Source organism: Dasypus novemcinctus, chromosome 3, assembly GCF_030445035.2.
Source record: "Dasypus novemcinctus isolate mDasNov1 chromosome 3, mDasNov1.1.hap2, whole genome shotgun sequence".
In the NCBI taxonomy this organism is placed as follows: domain Eukaryota; kingdom Metazoa; phylum Chordata; class Mammalia; order Cingulata; family Dasypodidae; genus Dasypus; species Dasypus novemcinctus.
Genome location: NC_080675.1, coordinates 112,492,243 through 112,504,774, shown reverse-complemented (window position 1 = coordinate 112,504,774; position 12,532 = coordinate 112,492,243). Strand labels below are relative to the sequence as shown.

The window sequence follows — 12,532 nt, the reverse complement described above, 5'->3', positions numbered from 1 at the left end:
GTAGTACACTAATCACTCTTTTGTACTATAACACTTTGTCTTTTTTCCCCTCCCTTTAAAAGCAGTGAACTTAGCTATATTTTTACAGCTGCTGCAGGGGCCAGTTATCTTTTAAATGAGTAAACCTCCAAAATACTCTACGTTGTGGACTACCTTCCCCTACAAAAAAGAAAAAAAATTTGTCCAAAAGCTGTCATCCCCTCAGAACCCAGTTCTCTAATATGACAAGTAGTTGTTTCTTACCCCTTTCTGGCAACAAATCAGCATAAAACTTAGGGCTAAAACTAGAAAAGCACAGAGCTGTATAAATCATTTAACAAAAGCCAGCTAAAGGTGTTAGGTTAAACAGTTCATCTGCATTTCAAAAGGAGACAGAACACAGCCTAATAAGAGTATAAGCCTTGACTGTAGGGACAGAACCTTCAGGCACCTTGGCAGGTAAGGGCCAGGAAGGGATCTTATATTTTAAAACAGTAGCAGCCTGAAGTTTAACTTCCACTTATATACTAGCCCAGGGAATTGTTCTCAAGCAATTGCCCATGACAGGCTTGTGCTCTTTGTTGGAACTACAGAGAAATTCACACTAGTTCTATCATCACTATGCCCTTTCAAACAAACAAAACCTCACCAGTCGGTAAAACTTACTTTCCAAACCTCTTCAATTCAACATCCTCCCCATACCACATGAAACACACTAGAAGGTAGAAACTAAAAATAATTACTACTCAGTTGGCATGAATTGTTTCTCGCTGATTAAGAGGCTATTTAAGAAAAAAAAAAAAAAGGTTACAAGTACTAAATGCCACAGAACTGTTCTCTTTAGAATGGTTAATTTTATGTTATGTGAATTTCACCTCAGCTTAAAATAAATAAAATGGGGAGGGGGTGTTTAAGTTAATGCACACCCAGAATATTGCTATATTTTAGTGAACTGAGGGTGGAGATTTCAGTAACTCCTAATTGCATCTTTTATTCAAAAGAGCTTTAATTTATGGAATACAGAAATATAAAAGAAGTTAGCAGAACAAAGAAAACATAAGCACATGTTTTATGCCAACAAAGTGTTTCTTAAAATGTTAGAAATCTCAAGATTGCTACTCCTTTAAAAGTTAATTTCCTTGAAAGGTTCAAGATTCAGGATGGAATGAAGAACAATAATTTTTAATTATATCAAATATTTAAATGAATATTGAATGGATAAAGTAATAATTATATCTGTGGGCTAGAACAGCAATAAAATATTAAAATACATCATAAAAGTTTACGTCCTTGAAATAATCTGAAAATTGTTCAAGTATTAAAATGCTGACACCCCCCCAATAATATAGCCCTAGATAATTTTTATAACTAGCACATGCAAAAAGTATTTTCCCAATAAAATGATTGCTAGCTATAGTTCAAAATGATGACAGCTAACACTTACATGTCACTTACTACATACTAAGCGCTATTCTAATTTAATCTTCATAACAATCCTATAAAGTTGGTACTATTATGAAACTGAGGTTAATGGGCCATTATTACTTTGAATTACTTTTTCAAACACTTAGTGATTAAATTTCAAATACTGACTAAACTACTGACATATGAATTCTAATCAATTCAGACTTATGAAAATATGTTTAAATATAATCAATTCCAATGCAAAGCTTTCATATGAATTTTAAAAAAGCAGTTTTCCTCAATTATACTATATTTTCTTTCTGGCAAAGAGAATAGGGGAAGGTTTTATACTTGCTCTGAAAGTATTCCTGATTGATAATTCCCAAAACTTTTTTTTTAGATTTATTTTATTTCTTTCCCCACCCCCACCCCGTTGTTTGCACTTGCTGTTTGCTCTCTGTGTCTGTTCATTGTATACTTTCTGTGTCTGCTCGTCTTCTTTTTAGGAGGCACCAGGAATCAAACCCAGAACCTCCCACCACATAGGAGGGATGCACCCAATCGTTTAAGCCATAGCCACTTGCTGCTTGTTGCATGTCTCACTGTTTTCTCATTGTGTCTCCTCATTGCATCATCTTGTTGCATCAGCCCACTGTCTTGCTCATCTTCTTTAGGAGGCACCAGAACCTGAACCCGGGACCTCCCACATGGTAGGTGGGCACCCAACTGCTTGAGCCCCAACCGCTTCCCCCATAACTCTTCTTAATAGAAAAATAAGTAGGGAAGCAGATTTGGCTCAACTGATAGAGCATCCCTACCTCATGGGAGGTCCAGGATTCAAATTCAGGGCCTCCTGACCTGTGTGGTGAGCTGGCCCATGTGCAGTGCTGATGCGCACAAGAAGTGCCATGCCACACAGGGGTGTCCCCCACATAGGTGAGCCCCACGCGCAAGGGGCGCACCCAGTAAGGAGAGCCACCCCGCAAGGAGAGCCGCCCCACGTGAGAAAAGCGCAGCCTACCCAGGAGTGGGGCCCGCACACACCGAGAGCTCTCATCAGCAAGATGACACAACAAAAAGAGACACAGATTCCCAGTCCCACCAACAAGAATACAAGCAGACACTGAAGAACACACAGCGAATGGATGCAGAGAGCAGAAAACTGGGGGCGGGGAGAAATAAATTAAAAATAAATCTTTAAAAAAAAGAAAAATAAGTGGAGGAAAACAGGACCAATTCCGCTGCCCTACCCTACCTACCAGGTATCTGTTCCTTTAAATTTTTCACATTATACAAAAATTACTGCTTTCTAAAGCAACTCAGCTGATAGGCACTAATTGGATAAACTGATGGCTCAACTCCCAGGGACAAAGAATGATTTTTCAGCAAGGTGAAAAAGATGACTTCCGGAAGCTACCCAAAATGCCCTAGGTTAAATTCTCCAATCCATTCATCTACGTATCAAGGCCCAATTCCTATCCACAAGGCCAGCCCACAGGGACTCTTCTTTTTTTGGGGGGGGGGCGGGTGGAGAGTGGGTACTGGGGCCAGATATTGAACCTGGGACCTCTACATAGGAAGCCAGCACTTGAGCTACATCTGCTCTCTTGAGCTTTGAAAGTAGGTGCCATACAACTTCACACACTCTTACATTGTCTTGCTCATCATCATTCTCCAGGGCTGATCTCTCCAACCAGATTGTGGGCATCGTTTAGCATTATCTGTTCTTAGTACAGAGCATAGTACTGAGCACAGATGCTGCAGAAAATCAGTAATTATCTAACTGACTAGGTTTTCTGGCTCAATACATATATTTACACTGGCTGTGGTTGAGAATCTCCCTCAAGCTTGACTTGCTCTTTGGTAAACGGGAAAACGGCTCTTCCAGGAGTACTTATGTCTACAAGTTACATGGGTAAAATAATAGAATCCTATAGTAATCCAGGCCCTACTCATATAGTTAAATGGAAATAAATCAGAACTGGATTACTGTTCTTGTCATTATGAGGCAAGAAGAACCCCCACCCTACGGTTTACACTTCCGCATTATGTGACTCTTTAAGTTCGAATATTTTAATTCTGATGTCACTGTATACTTAAAGAAGTTAAATTACAAGTATAGCCAGAGGTCATGGCCACAAAATGTAATAAAATGCTTGCTGAATCCAGTCTGCCTATATTTCTATTCCTAAAGTCAGAGTAAGTCATGAAATGACCATTAGATCAAGTGGTCAAACAAGTGCTGCAAATTATAAATAGCTGACTGCTTTCCAACATTTATCCAAAATTGTGCAAAGGACTTCCTTGGTAGGTGGTGAGTTTGCCATCATTAAAAATCTTTTAAAAAGAGGCTAAACCAACCTGACAAAGTGTGGGCCTAGATGACATCCCTTTCAACTTGAAGATTCTAGAAAATGGAACTTGTCAGAAAGCACCGTACATTTAATGAATCCCAGGCCACCACTGCCTGAGTAATTTAGTATCTTCCCAACATCTCTCAGTGTTATTTGCATATGGGCCACTGAGTTACTTACTGGTCACTCTATTATCGAAACAGAGATCATGAGTATACAGAGCTCAGATGCCTACATGACTCACAGCTCATTTAAAATACAAGAGTTCATAAAGGATTACTGGCAAAACATTGTATGCATTATCAAGCTAAAAAAATTGTACGATGGTGTTTCACCCAGCTTCTGAATTTCCAAAGCCCCGTTGTCCCTTCGTGCAGGCTACTGAGGAAGAGACTGGACTGTAAAAATTCGGCTCCCAGTACAAACTGACACAGATTTTTGGAGCACACCCAATGTCAACAACGAGTGTATAAAGTACACCCGCAAGGTGGAAATCAATATATCTGAAATTGGAACAGCAGGCATACTCAGTCTAAGTAAAAAACTGATGGTCACAGCATCCCTGCTTTATCTCTAGAAGTTCAGACTAAAAGAAGTCTCTTACTCTCAGATTCCTGACACTTTAAAGGTCTCCCGTCACCAAGTCACGTCTTCCAAACTCTTACTCTAAGGTCTAGATTTCTGGACTTATTTTTCCAGTTTGTGGCAAGAACCTGTTTGTGATTTCTCACAATTGTCAGTGGCTTTCTGTCCCTGCTCAGAAACGTCACAGGAATGGATTATGTCTTCTATAGGCTCCATCTAGAGTTCCTGAATTTGCTTCGCGGGATTCACCTGCTGTTCGGGATGCCTCTTAAATAAGGAAGGTTGCTGTCAGAAAAGATCAAGCAAAGAAGTTCGGAGGCTCTCCTGGGCAGTTGGGGGGCGGGCGGGTAAGAGTAGGGTGTCCGGTTCTACGGCAACCGACTAGACTGTGTCGCCTATGAGGGGAAGGACGGCCCCACAAGAGCCAAAGCCCCTCTGGCGAAGCTGCAGAATAGGTCCTCCAGCCGCGGGTCACAGGAGCTCCAGCGATGGGGACCGCCCAGGACCACCGCAATCTCACGGGCTCCCCAGCTTAACGACCGCCACCCTCAGTCCCACGCCCAGCAGGAGTCGCCCACCCTCAGTCCCACCCCCCGGCCCGAACTCACAGCCAGTCTCCTTCTTGATCTCCTCGAGCTCTTCGTCCCGCAGTAACGTGGAGGCCCGAGACCCCATCCCCGAGCCGGGAACTCCTACAGGAGCTGCGGCGCCTGAAGCGACGGCGACTGGAGGGAATGTGTGAAGAGAGGAAGAGAGGAAGAGCTAGGTAGGGGTCAAGAAGGGAGAGGGCAGGGTTTCTACTGCGGACCCGGAGGGAACCCAAGGGTGGCGCGCGGGGGAGGGTGACCCCGGGACCAGCCAATCAGGAGCTAGGCTGAGCCCTTCGCAGGAGCCGACGTAGGCGCTCGCAGCCCCAGCCCCCGAATGAATCAGCCCGGGTCCCGCAGAGGTCGGTCCCCGCCCCCGGAACCACGGCTGCCACCGGCCTTAAAGGGGTAATGCCACTTGTCGCTAGCGACCGCAATTAAAAGGGCAACGCCATGGAGCCGCCGTTTTACAACAGACTAACCCGCAGCAAGGAGCGTAGCCCAGTTCCACCCATCAGGTGATAAGGATTTCGGAGAGAAACAGTAACAGTAGATGGACAAAACGCCTGGGGGAATCCTAGCGTGCTTCTCCCGGGAAATGCACGCATTTTTCCTGGGCGGCCCTCTCTCCTCCCGACCGCAGGGGTCGCTGGGGAGCTTGCCTCGGGGCCGCTCGCTGATTGGCTCCTCGGGAAACGGCCGGGTCTTGACGCCAAGCCCTGGGCGCTTCCGCGCTGCGGTTTAAGTGTAGATCCCGGTAGACTTGTCTTTTCAGTTTGCTTTCAAGTCTGTCATTTGCTAGCCGCCGCCGGGTGACTTGGGCTCCCAAGATTTCTTCCTTAACAGCGGTTCCTCTTGTTTTTCAGTTCTATACTGAAGCTGGAGATACCATTTGACTGGAACTGGGGTCGGATTTCTCGAATATCCATCGGGGGAAAAACCCTAGCAGCGGCAAAGAGTAGAATACCTAGCGTATGGCCCGCCATTTATTTGAAGTTTCTTATTGTCTTAACAATGAGGAACTTTACTTTTTATTCTGTGGCATGTAATTGTTTTAATGAAAAAGTCTGAAGTCATCGTCTAAATTAGTACACCTCCTCAGGTGAACCAGTTATTTTCCAGTGCCTTTAACTGCCTACCACCCCCTTCCTACCCCTCAAGTGTTACTTTGTTCAGAACCTCTTTAAGGTATGGACGAACCAAATTCTGACAATTGTCACTTGGTGCCTAAGTACTAGGGACCTCAGTGTTTTAGCAAGCTGCCCAAAGTTTCTTTAGATTACGGGTTTTTAACTTTTCTTAAGGCTTTCACCGCTGAGCCTGAGCCGCCTCCTCCCCTCTTCCCAGGTGTTCCCTGCTGGCTGGGGTGTATCTCACCGAGTTGTCTTCCTGATTAGCCGGCTCTTGCCCGACCGGGTGATAGCTCTCTTCAAATGCAAAGAGTGGCATATTGAGTATGTCCTTAGAGAAGCCACAGGAGATTATTTTTATGTTGTGAATATGGGTATGGTAGAAAAATCTTAATGTCATGAATGTACCTTTTCTGTGTTTGCCTTGAAGCCGATCTCCTGATCCTAACCTGACTTTTCCCTTCCTGATCTTGAATCTTGTCTTTTGCAGCTGTCTTTGGTCAAAGCTTTCTGTGACATACTGTCTTTCTTTACTTTAACATTTCTTTAATTTCCATCTTTTCCAGACATTTCACAAAACTTTCTTAGATGTATTTTTGAAATATAAATTAATGTTTGTTCCTATGAGGGGCTGGATTTTCCAGTTTTATGTCTTCCTGTTTCTTAAAAATTTCCCCTTTGCCCATTGGATTCACATGAACAAAGAAGAATAATTTTCTCAGACTCTCTGGTAACTTGTTTCATGTTCTCTCTAGATGCATAAGTGTATACACATCCTTCACAAGAGAGGCCTGGTTTTAGTTCAGGGTCTATTACCTTCTTGCTGTGTGGCTTAGGGCAAGTGTCCTAAATCTCTAAGCCTAGATTTCCTTATCTGTACGTTGGGTAATGGTTGTTATAAGAATTAAGTGAAATAATATTTGTGAAAGCACTTGACAGACCTTAAAATATTATGAAAATATAGATTATTTATCTGACCAAAAATGCTATGAAGTTCTCGCTCTTTTCCTAGTTGAATTAGGCCATAGTTATTTGTCAATATTTTGTAAGTAGAGTAAATTGTAAAATTCAATGTGTGAATTGACCTAGTGTGACAAAAGCAAGCTGCTTTCAAATTTAAACCACCATAGAAAAGCACTTATCTGGGATTCTAATATCAGGCCATCCAAATAACAAAATTGCTTGAAAAGATCCTTTTTAAAAAAAAAGATTCATCTTTTAAATTATAGCTGTAAATTAAAGAATGTAAGTTTATTATAAATGATAGTTATTTCTAGGAGATAGAATTCTCTATACATTTCTGCATTGTTATAATTCTTTATAATGAGCATACATCATTTTTATAAAAAATGACCCTTGAAGTGACATCATGGCAGCCTGATGGGTTAATACATAAATTGTAATAGTGCTCAATCACTTATGCTTTGGTTGGTAACAATGTCAAACTCTGGAAATGTTGTTAATCCAGAAGAGGTTAGATCCTAGCATTGGATAAATGGTTTATTGCATCATGTGCCAGCAAGCATTTTGCTGATATCAGTTTTTTTTCATTTGTTCTTTTGGTTTTGGTTAATAAGATATATATATTTATGGCATATATATGTATACCTATATGTATAGCCTCTGAACATTCTGCTTGTTCCATTTAGCTAAGAAAAGAAAGGTGGTATTATATTTGTTATAGACAAGACAAGCCTACCTTGCCCAAAGTCTTACAGTTTTCATTTGCCAGTATATGATTAGTGTGGGTGCTTGCAATGATCCCCTTCTCATTCTAAAAAAGATTAACAAACCTGAATTACACTCATATTCTTCTTGTCCCTTACAGGTGTGGGGTAAGGGAAAATAACCCCATCCTCAAAAAAAAAAAAAAAAGCGCTTTTAAAAATCATAGATCTCTTTAATTTTCAAGTGGAAGATTATTTCAAGACTACTTTTGGAATCAAATAGCATGGATCCCAGCAGTGACTACCATTTCCTCAATCAAATTTTGTGGAGAAGGGTGAAACTCACGTTGGTTTGTGGCATCTTCGAAGGGGTGCTCCAGCATGTGGACCCTAACAAGATCATTGTCCTGAAGAAAGGTCTCACTCTATTTTTCATCATCTTCTGCCCAAGTTTCTTTTAAGAGATTGATGATTGACGTTGGGTAGTGACTTTGGGCTTCATGAACAACCAGGAGGGAGACACTATTTCTATTTTAGGGAATGGATGGGGGGAAGGTTAGAATCCAGTTTTCTCTGACAAAACCACATGGCTGTATATGCTGGTCTGTGACCACTTCTATACTGTTAGCATTTGAAAGTGGAAAATGTCAATATATGCTGTTTTTATTCAGCTGGCATGTTGAGTTGCTAGGGTAGTTATTTTCCTGGCATAATGAGTTAAAAGTTCACAATTGAAACGTGTGAGACAATAGTGTTATTGTTAAGCCAGATTAGAAGTTAAAATAGACTTTTGTGGGCTAGAATGGAACTGTAGCAGGTTTTTCCAACATTAAGTTAATAATCATTTATTGTTTGTTTTATATTCCAGGCATTGGGCTAGGTACTAGGGCTAAGTAGAGAGATAACATGTTCCTTGTTCTCAGAAAATGTAGTATAGTAAGGAGACTGATAAGGGGTAGACAAGTATAATACAGTGTGATGTACTGTATCCCTGATAGAGGGATGCACAAGATGCTCTCAGAAAACAAAGGTTTAGCTAATTTAGATCTGGGAGTGCTTGGGTTAGGAGTGTATGGAAGACTTCCTAAAGGAGGAATTGATAACAGAAATGAAGAAATCTGAGTAAGAGTTGATTGTTTGGAAAAGAGGGGAAGGTTGTTTTAAGCCAGTGATTCTCAAACTATCCGTGCATCAGGATTACCTGGAAGACTTGTTAAACCAGATTGCTGGGCCCCACTCCCCAAGTTTATGATTCTTTACGTCTGGGGTGAGAACCAAGAACTTGGATTTTTAAAAAGTTCCCAGGTGATGCTGTGCTGGGACCCACACTTCAAGAACTGTTGTTTTAAGCAGAAGGCACAACATGTAGAGATATAGAGACATGAAAACATGGTGCACTCAGAGAACCTTAAGTAATTCAATATGAGACTATGGTGAGAGAAAAGGCTAGAGAAGTAGGCATGGGACAGATGTTAAAGACCTAATATAGCCTTTGGACTCTATTCTGGAGGCAATAAGGAACACTGAAGGATTTTTAATTGGGAGTCATATGAATTTTCAGTTCCTAAAAATTTTAATGCTGTGTTAGTTAGAACTGTGCTCAGCTGCTGTAAACAGAGACCTGTCTATAGGGGATCAAACAAATTAGGAGTTTATTTTCTCATATTAAGAAGGCGGGCAGTACATATTTACTGTAACTCTTGCCAAAGTCATCAAGGATCCAGGATTCTTCATCTTTCTGCTCCGCCATCCTTAGCACCTGGCTTCTGACCTTGAGGTTATATGATAGCCGCTAGAGGTACAAACAGGAAGAAGGGAAGGGCAGAGGGCAAAAGGGTGTTCCTCCCAGCTGAGTCAGTGCCCTTGTAAAGATGTCCCGGCCATGTTATCTGCAAGGGAGACTGGGCACATGGCCAGCCTGAATAGGTGGCATCAAGTGTGTAACAATCAGTAAATGCCACCTGATTGTTCCGCAAAGTGTTCAGTCAGACAAAATACTTGGAATTTGTTGAATTTCTCTTTAGTCTTTAATTACACAGATTTAAATATTTGGCATAAATTGTATATATCACATAAACATTTTTTTAGTGCTATAGCAAGCATTTTTTCATGTTATTAAAACTTTAATGGATAAACCTTTTAAAGCAAAAAGCTTGAAAACATTTTGAAGTTATAATTGTTTTCTTAGGAATGATTCCCAGACATGAAATTACTAGGTTAAAGTTATAGATGTTTTAAATGTTTTTGATGCATATTTCTAAATAGCTTTTTAAAAGGGCTGTGTCTTTTTAATTTCCTACTAGCAATGTGTGAGTGTACTTATTCCAGTAACTAATCTAGCATTAGATTTTTTAAAAACTAGTATCTTTTTTTTTCTTTTTAAGATTTATTTATTTATTTAACTCCCCCCCTCCCTCGGTTGTCTGTTCTCTGTGTCCACTTGCTGCGTCTTGTTTCTTTGTCCGCTTCTGTTGTCGTCAGCCACATGGGAAGTGTGGGCGGCGCCATTCCTGGGCAGGCTGCACTCTCTTTCACGCTGGGCGGCTCTCCTTATGGGGCGCACTCCTTGCGCGTGGGGCTCCCCTACGCGGGGGACAGCCCCGCGTAGCACGGCACTCCTTGCGCGCATCAGCACTGCGCATGGCCAGCTCCACACGGGTCAAGGAGGCCCGGGGCTTGAACCGCGGACCTCCCATGTGGTAGATGGACGCCCCAACCACTGGGCCAAGTCTGTTTGCCGACTAGTGTGTATCTTTCCTTAATTTTTTTCTAAGATTTTATTGTACAACATAAAATTTCCCTTTTTTAACCACTTTCAAGTATACAGTTCAGTGGTATCCATTACATTTACAAAGTTGTGCTTACCATCACCACCATCCATTACCAAAACCCTTCCTTCACCCCAGAGATTCTGTACCCATTAAGCATTAACTTCCCATTTTATACCCTCCATACACACATCCTGCCCTTATCTTTATCTTTCCTTAACTTTTCCTAGTTTTATAGGCAAAAGTGATATAACATTTTAATGTGGTTTCTTCTTTTTTTTTTTTTTGACTGTGTTTTAATTTTTTCTTTTTTTAAAAGATACATAAATCACACAAAGTGTTACATTAAATATTACATATACCCCACTCCCCACACCCCCCACTCCTCCCACGTCAGCAACTTCTTTCATTAGAGTGGTATTTTGACTTGTTTTTAAAGATATTCCTAAAGAGGTTGAACAGCTTTCTTTACACTTGTTTACTAATTTTATGTACTAATCGGACAAAATGAGAGTGTCATCATTATGACAGCAGTGTGAAGGATGGATTGAAGTAGAAAGGAACTAGAATAAGTGTTCTTAACCTTTTTTGCCAGTCAGGTGAAAACCACGAACACCTTCTCAGAATGTAGTGGCAGATAGTTTTATGACATTCAACTAGCATCAGGTCTGACAGCTGTAATTTCGAAGTATGAAGGAGCATAAACAATTTTTCGAGATAGGCAACAACTGTAATGTGATATGAAATGAATATACTACTGTAATTTATTGCATATATTCATAAGTGAAGGAAATGCTAGGTTTCAGTTAGAGGTCAAAGAAAATAAAGATAATAATTTGATTTTTTTCAATTCAAGCTCATGGACACCCTGAAATCTTTCCACAGACCCATTGAGAGTCCATGGACCCCTGGTTAAGAACCCCCGAACTAGAGGCAGGGAGTATAGACAAAATCAGACAGACAAGAGAAATAATCAGGGAAAATGATGGAGGTCTGAATTAAGCATAGCAAGTATTAAAGAAGAGAAGACAGATTCTAGAAATATTCAGGAAATGGGATAAGTAACCTAGTAATCAATTAGATGATAAAGAACAATGGAAAATGACTCCTACGTTTATGAATCAGAGGATTGGTTGGGTAGTACTTCTAGTAATGGATAGAAATGGGAAGAGGAGCAGGTTTGTTGGTTAGTGGGAGAAGATGATAATTTCAGTTTTGAAGATTTTACAGTGTCTATGTCAGTTGAAAATGTGAGTGGAACTCAAAGGAATAATCCAAGCTAGAGAAATAGTAGGTGTCAATACAAAAAAGAAATGAATGCAATCATTTAAAGAGAAGGGAAAAGTATGTAGCACATAACCCTGGGGAATATCAATATGTAAGGGGCAGGAAGAGATTAGAAGCAGCAAGGAGACCAGAAAGAGCAAACCGGTGAGACAGTGTAACAAAGGTTATAAGAATGGGCATTAGATCCCAAGAGCAAATTATTTAACCCTTCTGAACCTGAGATTCTTCCTTAATTAAATGCCTATCTCATTAAGTTACTGGAGAATTAAATGTAAGGAAATTATTAACACAACACCTGTCATGGAGTGGGTATTCAATGTAGTTGGTAGCTCTTGGTAATTAGTAGGGAAAGAACTAAGCCTAGGGAATGTCATGTAAACCAAAGAAGGAAGGAGAGGGTAGTATTGTCAAAGTTTGCATAGGAGTTAAGTAAAATAAGACTTTTTTTTTTGATTGGCCGAATAGGCAGTTGGTGACCTTTATCCTCTGTAAGAACATTTTCAGTGGAATAGTGAGGGTAGAACTCAAATTATTTTGAACTGATGAAAGGTACAATGACAGCTGTAGTAGACAGCTGTTGTGAGCACTTCCATCCAGAAAAATGACAGCATATTGTGGATATGTTGTCTAAGCTTCTCCTAACTTCCTTACCTCCTCACAGAAGAGCCCTCTGTCCAGGAATTAGATTGTTGTTCCTGATAATTAATATTTTCAAGCATGTAGCATGACATAAAGCAAGGTATGGGCTCTAGAAGTGGTCACCTGCCATAA

At 40.8% G+C, this 12,532-nt stretch overlaps 2 protein-coding genes across 6 annotated transcripts in view; one reads left to right on the top strand and one right to left on the bottom strand.

Annotated features, from left to right (window-relative positions):
• Positions 1 to 5,248, bottom strand: part of CHP1 (calcineurin like EF-hand protein 1) — a 55,675-nt gene extending 50,427 nt beyond the window's left edge. Inside the window, exon 1 of one of the 2 annotated variants that reach the window (XR_009185076.2) lies at positions 4,931 to 5,244. Coding sequence is in view for 1 of the 2 variants with exons in the window: in XM_004481519.4 (XP_004481576.1) it covers positions 4,931 to 4,997 (67 nt within the window). In the remaining variant the exon portion in view is untranslated. Of the gene's footprint in view, positions 1 to 4,930 lie in introns of both variants that reach the window. The other variant, XM_004481519.4, reaches the window with a different exon arrangement.
• Positions 5,249 to 5,620: 372 nt separating this feature from the next.
• The window catches only part of EXD1 (exonuclease 3'-5' domain containing 1), a 74,794-nt gene continuing 67,882 nt past the window's right edge, over positions 5,621 to 12,532 (top strand). Inside the window, exons 1-2 of one of the 4 annotated variants that reach the window (XM_071214115.1) lie at positions 5,621 to 6,011; positions 7,868 to 8,123. In XM_071214115.1, the coding sequence (XP_071070216.1) occupies positions 7,991 to 8,123 (133 nt within the window). In that variant the 5' untranslated portion in view covers positions 5,621 to 6,011; positions 7,868 to 7,990. The other 3 variants (XM_058293948.2, XM_058293947.2, XM_071214114.1) reach the window with 3 other exon arrangements.